Below are 18,747 nucleotides of genomic sequence, written 5' to 3'. Positions count from 1 at the left end.
CTGGAGACTATGCACCTGCGATGTGATCTGATTGAGGTGTATAAAGCCTTGAATGGTTTGGGCATGCTCAGTGCGGATGAAATTCTTCCTCTTTCTCAGAATAATCGCCTGAGAGGGCATAAATTCAAATTGAGGAAAGACGGTTGTAGGATAGATTTCTAGCAGGGATACGTATGTGCTGAAGTTTGCCCCTAGCCAGAGGTTGTTTGATTGCTGGAACAAACGTCCATCTGTCGTAGAAGTTGATAGCTTTAATAGATTAAATTTCTATTAAATCTCTATTAAATTTAATAGAGAAAAGTTCTGCCTTAATAGATTAAGGCAGAACTTGACAAACATTTGGAGCGAGTGGATGGGTGAAATAGGGGGTTTTTTTTTTTTTTTTTTGCCTGATGCTATATAAGCTTGCTTTCTTGCATCATGTGCCCATGCTAATACTAATAAGAGGAAAGGAAATACACAACCTATGCATTTCCCTTCTCCCATAGGTAACTATCCAGCTGATCTTTGAATTTCTCCAAATTGTGAGCCTCAACCATCCATGTAGATAACTTATTCCAGTAATCTATAACTTGCTGGCTAAAATAAAATTTCCTGCAATCCAGTGTAAACATCTCCCCCCCCCCCATAACTTGAATCTTTCACCCCTAGTTCTAGTATCATTTAAAACAGTGAAAATTTCATCCTCATTCGTTTTACTTTTGCCTCTCAGGGCCTTAAACACCCCAGTCAAGTCTCCTCTAAAGTTCCTAGTTTCCAAGCTGTGCAACCCACATATTCAAAGTGTTTCCTTATATGGACACCCTTTTGCCATTCTCACCAGGGAAGTTACCTGTCTCTTGACTCTTTCAAGAAGCTCGATGTCTGTTTTTTAGGTGTGGCCTCCATACTTGAACACAGTATCCCAAGTGTTGTCTAACAATAGCCTTATATAATGGGACTATGATGTTCTTATTTCTACTAGCAAAAGGTCGATAGGACACCATAGACCTTCCCTCAACCTCTCTACAATACAATGTTTGGAGAGCTTCATATCTTGACTGTACATAACTTCCAAATCCTTTTCTTCCACTACTGACTTTGCTTCAACTCCAAGTGTATAAGTTATTTTGGGGTTGCTGTTCCTCAGGTGTAAGACTTTACAATTTGCTGAATTAAAACATAGCTGCCACTTTTCTGACCATCCCTGAAGTCTTACCAGGTCACTCTGATGAAGCTCTGCTTGGCGGTGATCATTAACTACTCTACCAGTCTTTACATCATCTGCAAATTTAGACATCGTGCCCTCTATCCCTTCATCGATTTGCTTTTAGCCAGCAGGTGGTTGATTGTTGGAACAAACTTCCATCTGTCATAGTGGAGTTCGACAACTTAAATAAGTTGACGGCAGAACTAGACAAGCATTTGGAATGGATAGATGGACGAAATAAGATTTATTTTATTTTTTTTTTTGGCTGATGCTATATAAGCTTGCTTTCTTGCATCATATGCCTCTACTAGTACTAATGCTAAAGAAAACAATCACCAGGTGAGCTCTGATTATTCGCTAGGTTGACCTTAGAATACATGCCAGAGGTTCTGCAAATGAAGAAATCATGATTCACCCAGAAATCGCCATCGGCTATTTCTGTATGAGTCATTTTACGCTCTAACAAACTGTTCAAGGTGGATCATGTCACAACCATTGTTAAATTTACAATCTATTGTCTATTGCAGGGGAAAAAATATCCCTACAGTGTCTGCAATTTGGTGACTTAATCAGTATTTCAAATTCATGAAATTTATTTACTATGCTTCTAGCATTGGTATACATGAACACTCTTCTTACTTTTAGTTACCCTAACTTATTTCATGATTACCCACAGCAGTGCCTGAAATCCCCATGTTCCAATAGAAGCAATGCAAGAATCACTTTCACTTCTGCCTGTTGTCGTCTTTATTCTGTTAGTCTGTATATTCCCCCAAACTAGCAGTTTTCTGACCCATCTTGCCCCTCCTATTTTAAGGAATCCCATTCCTGCAGGAAGCGCTATTATGATGACATGTGGTGACCAGAAGCATTGGTTTTGATGAATGCAAATTAGCATTATCATAGGCATACGATGCAAGAAAGCAAGCTTATGCAGCATCAGCCACACAAAAAAAAACGCACTCCCATTTCACTCCTCCATACATTCCAAACACCTGTCCAGCTGAGCCTTAAATTTATTTAGGCTATCAACTTCCACAACAAAAGATGGAAGTCTGTTCCACCAATTAATTACCCACTGGCTAAAGGCAAACTTCCGCACATCTATCCTACAACTGTCTTTCCTCAATTTGAATTTATGCCCTCTCAGGTGATTTTTTTTTTTTTTTATGTAAACCCCAAACACCAGAGGTATTAGAACCTATTAGTGGTCTCAGACAGTTTTTAAATTCTGTACAGTGGGATCAACTGACGATGTTACCAACAGTAAATTCTAAGTGGGAAGCATTCAAGGAATTAATCGTGGATGCTACTAAAAGTTTCATACCTATTAAGAAATATTGTTCAAGGTTTAGGCCTAAATGGTTATCTAATGAACTAATGAGACTCGTAACAGGGAAGAAAAATGCATGGGATGCATATAAATTATCAAGCGACTCAGAAGCCTATGGCAGATATAAGCTAGTCTGTTAAGGAGGTTAGGCAGGTGAAGGCAGAATTACAAGAAATCTTCAGCAAAGGATGCTAAGAAAAACAGCAAGGATTTCTTTACTTATATAAACTCTAAAAGGAAGGGGATGAATCTGATTGGTCCACTTGATATCGATGGTTTGACTGTTGATGATCCTGCTCAGATAGTAAACAAACTGAATGAGTATTTTTCATCTATGTTGACAATTGAGGAGTTAAAGATTGAAAATACCAGAAGGTTATCAAATTGTAGCAGGGTGCTGAATGATTTTGTAATAACTGAGAGCAAAGTGGAGGAGAAATTGTTGAAGTTAAACATAAGAAAGGCACCTGGGGTGGATGGGATCTATCCAGTTATATTAAAGGAGGTGGCAAAGTAACTAAGCAAACCCTTAGCCATAATTATGAGAGCATCCTTGGATTCAGAGGAGGTCCCCATGGACTGAAGATGCGCAAATGTATCCCCAATTCACAAAGGGGGATCGAAGGGTGACAAGAAATTACAGACCAGTTAGTTTAACTTCTGTTCCGGGTAAAATAATGGAGTCTCACTGGTTAAAGATGCATTGCAGGAACATCTAGACAAGACTGCAGCAATATTTCAGACACAGCATGGGTTTGTTAAGGGAAAGTCTTGTCTGACAAATTTGATATGATATTATGATGTGGTTACAAAGGAACTGGATGCAAAAAATAATTTTGATATCATATATTTGGATTTCGTAAAAGCTTTTTGATGCTGTTGCGCTAGGAAGACTATTGTATAAATTGGAGCAGAATGGTATTAAGGGTAAGTTGCTACAATGGATAAAAGGATGGTTCAGTGGGAGAAGACAGAATGGGTGCTGCACTTCATGGACTAATGCTATTAGTGGAGTCCCACAGGGTTCGGTGTTGGGTCCTCTGTTGTTTTGTTCGGGTCCTCTGTTGTTTTGTATATTTATCAATGATATTGATGAAGGTATATCAGGCTTAGTGTCAAAGTTTGCAGATGATACAAATGTTGGCAGGCTTGTTAATGACAGTGTGCTACTGCAACAGGATCTAGATAATTTGGGCAGATGGACTAAGAAGTGGCAACTGAAGTTTAACCTTGACAAATGCAAAGTACTGCACATGGGTACTGCACTGAATTCTGATGGGACTCTTCCACTTGTTCAGATTACGAACCTAAGGGGGCATAAATTCAAATTAAGAAAAGACAGATGTAGAATAGATGTGTGGAAATTTGCCTTTAGCCAGCTTATGGTTAATAGCTGGAACAAACTTCCATCTGTTGTTGTGGAAGTTGATAGGTTAAATAAATTTAAGGATGAACTGGACAGGCATTTGGAGGGAATGGTATTGTTTTTTTTTTTTTTTTTTGGTCTGATGCTGCATAAGCTCATACACTTGCTTTCTTGCCTCACATGCCACTACTACCACCACTACTACTACTGCTATAGTACTTAGTACCGTGCTTGGGTTGGAGATTGAGAGACAAAAGAAGATATTTGTTGACATTAGACGTTCCAGAAAACAGCAGTTGAATGAATAAACGAGGAAGATGAAAAGTTGGTTCTGTGAGTTTGAAGTTGTACACTAAATAGATATTGGCTGGTGGCGGTACGGGTTCGGACTGTTTTGAAAGAGCGAGCGGGAATTATAGAAGCCAATTCAGAACAGTGCCCATGGAAGAATCTGTAGAAAAGGCATTCCGCAGAAACAGCATGTCTGTGAGACAATGAGTGTAGAGGCTCTGTTAGAGAGGAGTCATTAATTAACCTAACTGCCCTCTTCTAAATGGAGTCTAGAAGCCTGAGAGAGATTTTGGAGGGGGCACCGCCTCAGATGTGAGAACAATATTCCATGGTAGGGCAGATTTACAATTTGTACAAACTGAACAGCTGTTTGGATGAAAAGTAATGCCGAGAGCGAAAGAAAACAAGTTTTTTAGATGCAGAGGAAGCAATATTTGTAATGTGCTTCTGCCAAGAGAGAGATTAGAAGTCAGGGTAATCCCCAAAAGAGATATCATTTTGCCTAGAAATCAGAGTGTCACCAGAGATAAGCATAGGAGCAGAAGAATCCTTTTTGTGAGATATAAGACAAGACTACGTTTTACCAGGATTGAAATCAACTAATTTGTCTTTGCCCCACTGGAGAAATACCTGGAGACCGTCATTTAAGGAATTTGTAGCAGATATTCAAGAAGTTGAAGTTGATTGAGCAGGGCAAGTTTTCTCAAAATGTTAAGTGGATTGCAATGTGCTATCATTGACAAACTATGGATAAGATTTCCAATCAATGGAAGAAGGTCATTAATATACAGAAGGAAAAGAGTGGGGGAAAGAACTGAACCTTGCAAGACACCAGCATTAGTGGAGAAGTTAGAAAGCAGAGTCATCTACCATCACCCTCAGTGAGTGACCAGAGAGAAAACTGGATAACCAATTACAAAAAACAGTTGGAAAACCATATGATGGAAGCTTGTTTAGAAGACCTTTATGCCAAACATGATCAAAACCCTTTGAGATGTCAAATATATCTGTTTCTGTTTCATCAAACTTTTCCATTGAAGTTGTCCATAAATGAGTTAACATCAGCCAGAATATCACCAGTGGATCGACACTGACGGAATTCATACTGTCGATTATTGATCGGATGCAAGGTTTCTAGGTAGTTTAAGAGTTGGCGGTTAATTGATTTCTCCATTACTTTAGAAAGAGTAGAAGTAATTGCAATAGGATGATAATTGGATGGCAGGGATTTGTCACCCTTTTTTAGGAACTGGCTGGATATGAGAAAATTTCCAAGCAGAAGGAAAGAAACCTTTGGAAAGAGAAAAAAGGTGGAAAAGAACAGGAGTAAGTTCAGGAGCACAGGTTTTGAGAACAAGTGGAGATCTTCCATCAAACGGATGTGAGAATACAGGAGGCATTGAATGGAGCATGTTGGGAATGGTGAGAAGTGTTTTACCAGGATCATTAATAAACGAGTTGGAAGAAAAATGGGATGCTAGCAGATCAGCTTTATCCTTGGCTGAAGTGACAACAGAACCATTTGGTTTTGACAGGGGCGGGAGCAGAGATGAGCAAAACTTGAAGTTCTGATCTTAGGTGCATAAAGGACAACTCACTTAGAAGGGTTGTTTGTGAGATAAAGATCAAGCGTGTTGGCTGTATGGTTAGGATTGTACTGTATCCTTGTAAGTAAATGAACAATCTGTGCGAGACCATTAGTAATTGCAAAAGCCTCAGCATCTCAACCAGCTGGGTCGGTTTGACTAGCAAATGGAAGCCAGCTGGTGTTTTGAACATTAAAATCACCAAGGAAAATTACCTCACTCTTAGGAAATTTGGACTGGAGAAAGTCAAATTGCAAAGAGAGGAAGTCAAAGAGCTCCAAGTGATTAGTAGATATAGGAGAACAGTAGAAACAACAGATGAATTTGACACAATGAGGTAGAGAGATTTTAAACCAGAGAAGATCAAAGAGAGGAGATTCCAAATTACCAAATCTCTGACAAGGAATATCGGAACGGGCATATGCACAAGTACGACCTCTGAGACGAACGGAATCATACAGCGAATAATTTGGGTAACTGAGATGAGCAGTAGTTGAATCAACTGATAACTGAGATTTTGTCAGAAAAAGTAAAGTGAGTTTGGTAGACAGCAAGTGGAAATGGACATCATTGAGATTAGAATTGAGACCACATATATCTGTGAAATGAATTGTTTGGGAGGTTTAGATCTTTCGCAGATAGCTTACTCTATTAGTTTGACAATTCATGGTGCATTCAATAGTAAGAATAGTTGGGGGGACATTAGCATTAGTAGAGACATTTGATGCAAGAAAGCAAGCTTATGCAGCATCAGCCAAAAAAAAAAAATAATAAATAAATAAAAATAACCACTTCCACTTCACCCCTCTGTTCATTCAAAATACCTGTCCAGCTGAGCCTTAAACTTATTTAGGCTATCAACTTCCACGACAAGGGATGGAAGTCTGTTCCAACAACCAACCACCGCTGGCTAAAGGCAAATTTCCACATGTCTATCCTACATCTGTCTTTCCCCAATATGAATTTAAGCCCTCTCAGGTGATTAATCTGATCAAGAGGAAGAATCCCATCAGCATTGAGCATACTCAAACCATTCAAGGCTTTATACACCTCTATCAGATCACCTCACTGGTGCTTAGTCTCCAGACACTGTAATTTGCAAAACTTAAGCCTTTCTTCGTAAGAGCACCCCTTTGTTCCATTCACCAATCTTGTTGCCCTTCTCTGTACTCGTTCCGGCATCTCTACATCCTTCTTGAAATGAGGCCTCCAGACCTGTATACAGTACTCTAGGTGTGGCCTGACCATTGCCTTATACAAGGGAATAATCACGTCCTTATCCCTGCTACAAAAATTCCTATATATCATCGACAATACACCATGAGCTACTCTTGCCCCCGTCTGCTCTGCTCAGAAAACTTCATATCTGCCTGCACAACCACCCCTAGGTCCCTTTCATTCTCTATCACCGTCAGTGTAGTACCACAGAGTTGATATGTTGCTCTGGGGTTCCTGTTTCCTATATGTAGTACTTGACATTTGTCAATGTTAAACTTCATTTGCCACCTCTCAGCCCATCTGCTCAACCTTTCCAGATCCTGTTGCAGTAGCATAGTGTCAGTAGTGTCCTTGACAACCCTGCCAACCTTCATGTCGTCTGCAAACTTGGACATTAAGCTTGATACACCATCATCAGTACCATTTATAAATACAGAAAACAATATTGGACCCAGTACTGAATCCTGAGGGACTCCAATAATAACATTAGTCCACGATGAGCAGTGTCCATTGATTACCACTCTCTGTCTTCTCCCCCTCAACCACCCCTTTATCCATAGCAGCAATTTGCCTCCAATGCCACACTGCTCCAATTTGTGCAGCAGTCTTCCATGTGCAACAGTATCAAAAGCCTTTCTAAGATCCAAGTATATAATATCAAAGTTATTCCCTGCATCCAGTTCTTTTGTGACTGCATCATAGTATCCAATCAAATTGGTCAGGCAAGACTTCCCCTTAACAAAACCATGCTGTGTCTGAGCTATAACTGAAGTCTTGTCTAGATGATCCTGCAATGCTTCTTTAACCAGTGCCTCCATTAATTTTCCGGGAACAGAAGTTAAACTAACAGGTCTATAATTACTTGTGTCGCCCTGTGATCCTCCTTTGTGAATTGGGGTCACATTTGCACATCTCCAGTCCATGGGTACTTCCCCTGAGTCCAAGGAAGCTCTCATAATTATGGCTAAGGGTTTGGTTACTTCCTTTGCTGCGTCCTTTAATATAACTGGATAGATCCGATCCACCCCAGGTGCCTTTCTTGTATTTATCTTCAACAATTTCTCCTCCACTTTACTCTCAGTTATTACAAGATTCTCTAGCTTACTGCCAGAGTTGAATACACCTCTGGCATTTCCCTCGCTGAATAACTCCTCATCTGTGAATGTTGATATAAAATATTCATTTAGTTTGTTAGCCACCTGAGCAGGATAATCAACAGTTGACCCATCGTTATCAAGTGGACCAATCTGATTCATCCTCTTCCTTCTAAAGTTAAAATAAGTAAAGAACTCTTTGCTGTTTTTCTTTGCATCCCTTGCCAAAAAATGTTTCGTAATCTGCCTTCGCCTGCCTCAACTCCTTTGTAACTTGGTTACAGATCAACTTGTATCTATCATAGGCTTCTGTGACGTGTTAATTTGTATGTATCCCATGCATTTTGCTTCTCCTGCATCAGAGTCATCTGACATCCACTTAGGCCTAAACCTTGAACAATATTTCTTAGTTGGTGTGTAAAGCCTAATAGCTTCCAAGATAAGTTCTTTGAATGCTTCCCATTTTGAATTTGCTGTTGGTAACATCATCAGTTGGTCCCACTGTATAAAATTTAAATACTATCTCAGTCCATCATAGTCGGCTTTACGAAAGCAATAACCCTTCCCTTTACCCTAATGGTAGTTACCTCTTTGAGTAAATCCCACTTCAGCACACTGTGATCACTGCCACCTAGTGGTTCATTTACCTGCAGATTCATAATGCATGAAGAATCACTAATGATAATCAAATCAAGAGTATTACTTCCTCTAGTTGCCTCCCGAACATGCTGATGTAGAAAACAATCATCCAATAAATCCACAAAAGCATTGCTAGTGTGTGAGTGACCAACCCACAAATTCCAGTTAATATCTGGGAAATTAAAATCCCCCATTATAAGACTGTCTGATGTACTGGCCCACTATTTCTCTGCACAGTTTCTTATTATACTCATCAGAGTCATTAGGCCTATAGCACACTCCTACTCTATTTTGATCTCCCAATGCTTATGTCACACCAAACTGACTCGACACTGCACTCTCCAGCGATGTCGACTGGCTTCACTTCCTTGGATTTTATGTGTTTCTTAACTAACAGCATAACCCCTCCTCCCTTCCTATCCTGTCTATCCTTTCTGTAGACATTGTACTCCCCAAATTCCAATTCTGCATTCCTTATATCTGTGTGACACCACGTCTCTCATATCCCAACAATATCTGCCTTTGATGTTTTGAGCAATACCTCAAATTCATCAAATTTATTTACTAAACTCCTAGCATTGGTGTACACGCAAGTATACATGCACCTGCTCTTCCTCTTAGCCACCCTAACACAACCCATGTGTTTACTTGTGCCCCAATGATTCCCAGCAGTCTCTGAAATATCCTGCATCTTATTTTCCAGGCTGCGGCTCATTCCAATAGAAGCAGTGCAAGAATCACTTTCACCTCTGCCAGTGGCTACCGTTAATCTATTAGTCCTTGTTTCCCCCCAATCTAGCAGTTTTCCGACCCACCTAACACTGCCTCGATAGCATCAACAAACATTATTGCACCCTTTCTGTTTAAGTGTATCCCATCCCTGTAGAAGCAGTCTCTCCTGTTAACAAGTACAGACCAGGCTGAAAAAAATTCTACCCCTTGAGCCTTGCACAATCTTTCCAGGGCCGAATTGATCGACAGGGCTCTCATCATATACTCCCTCCTATCGTATCTGGGCAGAATTGCAGAAACTTTAAAATTCAACTCTAATTCACGGCTTTTTTTCATCAGTGACCTGTACTTGTTAAGTAATTCCGCCGGTCTCCTACTCTTAATATCATTAGTGCCAACCTGTACAACTATATCACCTTTTGTGCCCTTAAAAGATGATATCCGCTCTACAACGTCATCAACCTTTGCCCCTGGCAGACATACCTTGTTCCTGTTCCACCTATCCTTTTTACAAAGCATGTTTCCCTGACAATAGTCACCAACAACTACTAGTTCCTTTGGGACCAGCGCATTCTGCCTTGGGCTCTGCCGCTGTGTTGCGTGATGACCAAGTGCAAGCTCTGGCATTGGTGTGGGCAGCTGAGAGCTTGATGGGCCCCTCAATTTTAATCCTTCGAGGGCATCCACCTTGTCCTTCAAGCTCTCATATAGGCCCATAACAATGCTGAGTTGTCGCCTGATTTCCTTACACTCCTTGCATTACGCGCGCACACAAAGACATTCCCCATGGCAGTATCATGTCCCGTACCCGACTGCTCCACAAACATCAAGCAAGTAATGCATTTTAATAGGCTGTGATTCAGAGGGCAACTGCCCCCTCAGTTCTCTCCTGAGCCACAGCACTCCCATTAGCTTGAACCTTTTGCTTTGCTGTTCTGGTCTGAGTCATGATTTCGTTTTAATTTCAATAAAATTTCAATTTCAGTACAAAATTAAAACCCTAAACTTATATCCCAAACAGTTATAACACTATATTTATGTTTTAGTATCGAGTGTTATCTACGAAATCCCTTTATATAACTTCCGTATCAAGTTAAGTATTAATTATTTATTTTTTATGTTACGTAACCCAAGTTGTTATATGTATAGTTAAAAGTACAATTTAATTGACAATATTATGTACTGTACTATACTATATTAAGCTTATGCTATCTATTATCGCTTAACAATGGCGGCAAATTACGAACGGTAAACACATGGATTTGATACCCTTTCCGATACTAAGTAATACCTACAAAATCTGTATCTAAGTTACTTTAAACTAAGTATCGTAAATAGGAATATAAAGCTACTCTAGAAAATAAGTTAATATGCCAATTTAAGCTAATAAAACAGAAAATAAATCAGAAAAAACTTCTCTGTTTTCCAGGAGCGGCAGAAATGTACGTGCTGTATGAAGTAATGAATTTTTGGATATGGCGTACGCATGGTAAGAATATACCCGGATCCTTGACATACCATGGCCTCGACAACCGAAAGCCTCCTAAAGAGTTACCAATAGGTTCATTACGATGTACTAACTAGCAGCTGGCCTGCGAACACTGTTTTAGAGCTGCCCCCTCAATGTAAGGAAGATTACATCTCGCCTTGATGTTCTTCATAACCTCAAAAGTCATCAGTCGTACTGCATGATGGAAGAGGTCAGATAGGGTTGACCGGAACTTAGCTCTGGAGAATAAACATGGGTTCCACCAGTTCAAGTCTCCATTAAGCAAAGTGGTGGTATTGCACCGGTTGATGAGATTTATCTACCACCTAGTGTTGCCTGGTTAACAGAGAGGAGCAGCACTCCTTCATGTGGTGTGGGCACCACACCTCAACTCCTGCGTACGTTGGTGCACCCCTGGATGGTCACGCACAGTGTGATTGTATGCAGGTTATACCCAGGATTACTAACAGTCCCACCATCATGAAGGTGCAAGCAGAGGATTTGGCTGCCACAGACCGTCCGGACTTCACCGAAATTGGTTCCACCTAACTTGAATGTCACCTGAATATTATTTCCATCAGCGCTTGTAGCAAGTACAGCGTGTCTGGCATATCTCGGAGAATGTCTGTGATAACCTCAAGGACCCCTGAACAAGAGGAAAAATTCCATCAGCATTGAGAAAACTCAAACCATTCAAGGCTTTATACACCTCAATCAGATCACCTCGCAAGTGCCTAGTCTCCAGACACTGTAATCTGTGAAACTTAAGCCTTTCTTTGTAAGAGCAACCCTTCGTTCCATTCACTAATCTTGTTACCCTTCTCTGTACTCGTTCCAACAGCTTTACATCCTTCTTAAAATGAGGCCTCCAGACCCATTTACAGTACTCAAGTTGTAGCCTGACCTTATTCAAGGGGATAATCATCTCCTTATCCCTGTTAGGAAAATTCCTGTATATCATTGACAAGACACCATGAGCTACTCTTCCAGACAGTCTACACTGCTCCGAAAACTTCATATCTGCCTGCACAATAACCCCAGGTCCTTTTCCTTCTCTACCACTGTCAGTGTAGTGCCACAGAGTTGCATACATTACTCTAGGCGCCTCCGTAGCCAGGTGGGAAGGAGCAGCAGTGCGTAACACACGCTTCTTGATTAGACCGGGGTTCGATCCCGTCACCACCAAATACGGAGGATGCGGAAAGGTCAGGGAATGACCACCGCATATTCCCGGAGCAATATGGCCTTAGTTGCTAATGCTCCTAAAAACCGAATAACAAACAAACAAACATTACTCTGGGGTTACTGCTTCCCATATGTAGTACTTTATAATTGGCAAACATTACATTTGCCCAACTTTATCATCTGCAAACTTGAACATTAAGCCTGATATACCATCATCAATATCATTTATAAATGCAGAAAACAACAATGGACCCAACACTGAACCCTGAGGGTCTACACTAATATAACATTAGTTGACGAAGAGCAGTGTCCATTGATTACTGCACTGTCTTCTCCCACTCAATCATCCCTTTATCCATAGCAGCAATTTGCCTCCAATGCCACACTGCTCCAATTTGTACAGCAGTCTTTTATGTGCAACGGTATCAAAAGCCTTTCTAAGATCTAAATATATGATATCAAAGTTATTCCCTGCATCCAGTTCCTTTGTAACCACATCATAGTATTTAATCAAATTGGTCAGACAAGACTTCCCCTTAACAAAACCATGCTGTATCTGAGCTGTAACTAAAGTCTTGTCTAGATGATCCCAGGGCGCCTCCTTAGCCGGGTGGACAGGAGTTGCAGCAGTGTGTAGCAGACGCTTCTTGATTAGACCCGGGTTCAAGCCTGTGAACACCAAATACGGAGGATGTGGAAGGGTCAGGGAAGAACTACTGCATATCCGCGGAGCAATATGGCCTTGGTTGCTAATGCTATTAAAAACCAAATAACAACAACAACAACAACAGATGATCCTGCAGTGCTTTTTTAACCAGTGCTTCCATTAATTTCCCTGGAACAGAAGTTAAACTAACAGGTCTACAATTACTTATGTCGCCCTTTGATCCTCCTATGTGAATTGGGGTCACATTTGCACATATCCACTCCATGGGTACCTCCCTTGAGCCCAAGGAAGCTTTGTAATTATGGATAAGGGTTTGCTTACTTTCTTTGCTGCCTCCTTTAATATAACTGGATAGATCCCATCCACCCCGGGTGCCTTTTTTATGTTTATCTTCAACAATTTCTCCTCCACTTTCCTCTCAGTTATTACAAAATCATCTAGCTCACTGTCAGAGTTTAATTCAACTCTGGCATTCCCTTCCCTGAATAACTCCTCATGTGTGAATATAGATTCAAATTACTCATACTCATTTAGTTTGTTAGCCACCTGAGCAGGATCATCAACAGTTGAACCCTCAATATCCAGTGGACCAATCTGATTCATCCCTTTCCTTCTAGAGTTTACATAGGTAAAGAAATCTTTGCTGTTTTTCTTTGTATCCTTTGCCAAAGATTTCTCATCTGCCTTACCTCCTTTGTGGTTTGGTTACAGACCAGCTTATATCTATCATAGGCTTCCATGTTACTCATTAATTTATATGTATCCCATGCATTTTTCTTCTCTGCCACATGTCCCATTAGCTCATCTGACATCCATTTAGGCCTAAACCTTGAACAATATTTCTTAGTTGGTATGTAAAGCCTAGTAGCTCCCAAGATTAATTCTTTGAATGCTTCCCATTTTGAATTTGCTGCTGGTAACATCATCAGCTGGTTCCACCGTATAAATTTAAATACCGTCTCAGACCACCATAGTTGCCTTTATGAAAACAAAAACCCTTCCCTTTACCCCTGATGGTAGTTAACTCTCTGAGTAAATCCCACTTCAGCACACTGTGATCACTGCCACCTTTATCTTCAGATGCTTAATGCATGAAGAATCACTTCTCATAATCAGATCAAGAGTATTACTCCCTCTAATTGCCTCCCGAGCATGCTGATGTAGAAAATAATCAACCAATAGATAATACATATACATATTCACGTAATCAGTTTACAATTTACAGATGCATGAACATCTCCATTTGAAACAGACCGATAAAGATTACCAATATATGGCAGTACCACTTTCTTGAACGATTGAAATTCCTCTAGAGTGTGGTTTAAATCAAGATCCTCCATTTATGGCGTAAAATTTTGATTCTTCTAAATAAATAAAAAAAAAAAAGTGTGATTTTTCAAAGACATTATAAATCTAATTTTTTTGAAAGAATAGAACATGATGTAAACATTTCTTTTCCTAATTAGCATAAAAAAACATTTAAACTATTCTAAAACTTTCTAGATTAGCTTTTATTATTATTTGTTTCTTTATTCATTTTTATTGAGTGATATTATAAATGGAAAGGAAAAATAAATTATGATACATGCAGAATTAAAATGAAATGTCTTTAATGTGAATTGTTATGTTATTGTGATGTTTAACTATTATTACATTAATTTTTAATAATTTTTGGCGAAATATCTGTAACTGTATCACTCTTACAACAAATTAGAGCATTTCTTTATATATTAAGAAGTATATATTGTTTTACAGGTGTACCTTTTGTCATGAGAAATTTGTACCCCTATTGACAATAATTATCAGGGTGAGTATCTCAAAAATATAGGAATATTGCTTAGAGCTTTAGGATCAGTTATACTGATTTTAAAAAGTGATTTTGGAGATAAGTAACTGTTTTTCATGTAATCAGTTTGTTGTACAATTTGAAACTGCTAGTCTGTTTATATGTCTCATGCACAGAGGTGAGCACATGTGGAGAAGATGTCTTAGATGCACAAGTACAAGTTGACTTATAGTATAAATCAAGCTCTAGCTTTGGGTCTTCAGAAGCTAGAAAATGTATTTAATATGTATAAGTCGAGAGATGTGGTTTGAGGTCATAGCCAATGCCCTGTTTTGTATATTTTGGCATAATAAAATCATTGAAGTGCACAAATCTGTTTGATAGTAAATAAATGGCAGATTTCTTTTATAGCTTCAAAAAATATGGCTTATCACTTAGCTTAATGTGAAATGATTGAGCAACATTTTATGAAAGAATTAATGAAACTTGTTTTACATGATTACCAGCACTACCAGAAACACTTCCAGTGTAGAAAACAAAAACTTTCTCATTACCATGCAAAATCAGATTTAGATACCATAAAAGTTGAGAAATGTGAGGCTATCATTTTTCAAGTATATGCAATAATCTATCTATCACAGTCCATCTTGCTCTCAGTTCCATTAAGAACTGAGAGTAAGATGGATTTTTCCGAATAACATAAAAAAACCCTACAAATTTTAAGTTATTGATATAAATTTTCCTCCATTTGTAAACACTAGCATGATCTATGTATAAGGTGACTAGATATCTTTTGATTTTACAAATGTCCAAATTTTCACAACATGCATGATGCCAGTGCCAGACATCTTTACTTCCACACTCACCTTGCTAAAAGATGTAAAGCCTTGCCATCAGAATTAGTCTTTATCTACATTACCATAATTAGGAATATGAATTAAGAATGATGTTCTAGGACAATATGAATATTGTCAGATTATTCTAAAAAATGGTCTGTAAAAAATTGTCCTTGAGAATTATCCATTTTTATCCATTATGTACTTGAGGCTGTCACAAACACATTCTCTCAGGTATGGCAAGCTGGGAGTCTAAAATGCTGATGGAATTGATATTCAGGTGACACTAGAGTCAAGTGGACCGAATTTCAGATAAGTCTGGTCATTCGACCAAAAACAAATCATCTGCTGACACATTCACGGTCTGTTGGTAACCCTGGGTATAAACCTGGTGTGAAAGTCCCAAAATACAGCACTTAATATAGTGGAGGTTACCACCAAAGTGTGAACCAGTGTAAGCAGGGGTTGAGGTGTGGCATCCACACCACATGGAACCTCCATGTTACCAGGCAATATTAGGTGGTAGGTGACTGATTAACCAAAGTGGAGTTGATCTCCCAACTCCACTTTGCTTATTGGAGGCTTTATTATTATTAGCCATGTGGTGCAAGGAAGCCTGAGGCTTATGCTGCACCAGCCAAAACGCAATTTCCGAGCCATCCTGAGAGAGAGAGAGAGAGAGAGAGAGAGAGAGAGAGAGAGAGAGAGAGAGTCAGAAGTAGGAATCATCAAGAAAGAGAAGAATGATGATATCCAGCTCAGGACCCTGGGTGTGCCAAGCCCATACTCACCAGATGTGAGCCCCTGGGGAAATCAAAGTGGTAGAACCCTTGTTTAGTCTCCAGAGCAAAGCTCTGGCTTCCCCCCCCCCCCAAATCTTGCCATATAAAAACAGCTCTAAAACTGTGTTCGCAGGCCACTGCTAGATATTCCACCGGACTGAACCTATTGGTAACTCTCTAGGAAACTTCCAGATCAGCTGGTGTATAATCTCACTGCCTCTACTCTACCAGATAGTGACTGGAGGGATTCTGAATAGTGTGTATATGCCTGGTGCATCATCAAGGCCACATTATGTTAAGGTGTTCAGTATATTCTTGTTCTGTACGCCATATCCAAAAATTTCATTACTTCATACATGGCCTCCCCACCTTTTCTTATGACTGAATATATCACGGAAAGTCAAACTAATAAAACAAACTTATCTAATAAAAAATCTAAACCTCCCAAACCCTTTCCCATTTATTTCTCAAACATATGCCATGTCAGTTCCAATCTCAGTGGTGTCCAGTTCCACTTACAGTCTGCCAAGCACCACCTACTTTTTCTGACAGAATCCCAATTATTATTGGTTGATTTAACTACTGCTCGTCTCAGTTATCACAATTATTTGATCTATGATTCCTTTCGCTTCAAAGGTGACCAGTTGTCTCTATATTCCTTGAGAGAGACTTAGTAATTTGGGATCACCTCTTTTCAAATTTCTCTGGCTTAAAATCTCTGTACCCCATTCTGTTGGACTTGCTACCTCATGGCCTTAGTCACCCATGCACCGTAAAAACCAAATCAAACCCTGTTTTGTTAAATTCATATGTTGTCTCCATCGTTCTCCCAACTCCACTGATCACATGGAACTTTTTGACTTCCTCTATTTGAAACTTGACTTTCTCCAGTCTAACTTTCCTAACAGTGAGTCCGTAGCCAGGTGGGAAGGAGCAGCAATGCGTAGCACATGCTTCTTGATTAGACCAGGGTTCGAGCCCGTCACCACTAAATACGGAGGATTTGGAAAGGTCAGGGAATGACCACCACATATCCCGGAGCAATATGGCCTTAGTTGCTAATGCTCCAAAAAAAAAAAAACCAAAAAAACCTAACAGTGAGTTAATTTTCCTTGGTGATTTTAATGTTCAAAATTCCATGTGCTTCCACTTTCTAGTCACACTGATCTGACTGGTTGAGATGCTGAGACCATTTATTATTACTAATGACCTCGAACAAATTGTTTATTTACCTACCAGAATACCAGACAATTCTAACCACACAGCCAGCTCTTGATCGTTTTCTCACAAGCAACCCTTTCAACTACATAGCCAAAATGAGTGGTCCTCTAGGGACCTCAGATCACAACTTGGAGTTGGACTCTCCTCCAGTGGATTTTCTCTCTCTCTCTCTCTCTCTCTCTCTCTCTCTCTCTCTCTCACTCAATCCTGTGTTGGTTGGCATTACAAGAATGGAAAATTGGAAGATCTACATGATTTATATTCTCATCCTTGTTTGGTTTACTTTTTTAAGTCTTTTAATGTCAGTGTTTGCTTAGATCATGTCAGTGAAATTATTCTTGTAGGGATGAAATATTTATTTACACCCCACCTTAAAATCTTGCCCTTTATCTAAACTGGTTTTTCAATAAATTTGCTAATGCCGTTCAGGAGAAGAATGTTGCGTATTGTAATTGGCTTGTATCCAAATCTCAATGTTCATTTTCTGCCTAGATTGAAGCTTGTGACAATTATAAAGCAATTATTAATGTGTTCAAACTATATTTCGAACAGGATAAGGATAGAAAACTTGCTTCTTATCCAAATGGTAGTCGAACATTCTGGTCTCTTGCCAAAGCTATGGGCCACAACTTTTGCCCGTCTCTGTCAAAACCAGATGGTTCTATTGCCTCTTCAGCCAAAGATAAAGCTTATCCGCTGACCTGCTAGCATCCTATTTTCCTTCCAACTCATGTATTGATGATCTGGTAAACCACCTCTCACTATTCCCAGTACACTCCATTCAAAGCCTTTTGTGGTCTGCAATCAAAAGGAGGATGTTAGAAGGATTTTGAACAATCTTGATGCAGAGCTCCAGGTCCTAATGATATTTCTCCAGTTCTGTGTCACATTTTTTGTCATTTTCATATTCCAAAGATGTTATTTCTTCTGCTTGGAAATTTGCTCATATAGAGCCAGTTCCTAAAAAGGGGTGACAAATCTCTGCCATCCAGTTATCGACCCATTGCACTTACTTTTACTCTTTCTAAAGTAACGGAAAAATCCGTTAACATCCAACTCCTAAACTATCTAGAAACCTTCCATCTGATCAATGATTGCCAGTATGGATTTTGTCGGTGTCGTTCCACTGGTGATTCACTGGCTAATTTTACCCATCTATCGTCAAATTCAGTGGGGGGGGTGAAATTCAAGCAGTTGGTCTTGACACTTCAAAGGCTTTTGATCATGTTTGGTGTAAAGGTCTTCTAAATAAGCTTTCATCTTGATATTTACTAATTGCTTTTTGCAATTGGGTATCCAGTTTTCTCTCTGACTGCTCACTTGTGGGTGAAGG

The 18,747-nt window shown here is 39.5% G+C and overlaps 1 protein-coding gene across 3 annotated transcripts in view; it reads left to right on the top strand.

The window, feature by feature from the left end:
* Crag (DENN domain-containing protein Crag) overlaps window positions 1-18,747 on the top strand; it is an 878,555-nt gene that overhangs the window by 650,601 nt on the left and 209,207 nt on the right. For all 3 annotated transcript variants that reach the window (XM_090389072.1, XM_090389068.1, XM_090389077.1), the window contains one exon: window positions 14,545-14,596. In XM_090389072.1, coding sequence (XP_090245198.1) covers window positions 14,545-14,596 — 52 coding nt within the window. The remainder of the gene's footprint in view (window positions 1-14,544; window positions 14,597-18,747) is intronic.

Source organism: Mastigoproctus giganteus, chromosome 2 (genome assembly GCF_048544385.1).
Source record: "Mastigoproctus giganteus isolate SK-2022 chromosome 2, ASM4854438v1, whole genome shotgun sequence".
NCBI lineage: Eukaryota > Metazoa > Arthropoda > Arachnida > Uropygi > Thelyphonidae > Mastigoproctus > Mastigoproctus giganteus.
The sequence above is the reverse complement of the archived record's forward strand: the minus strand, read 5'-3'. Positions and strand labels throughout refer to the sequence as shown.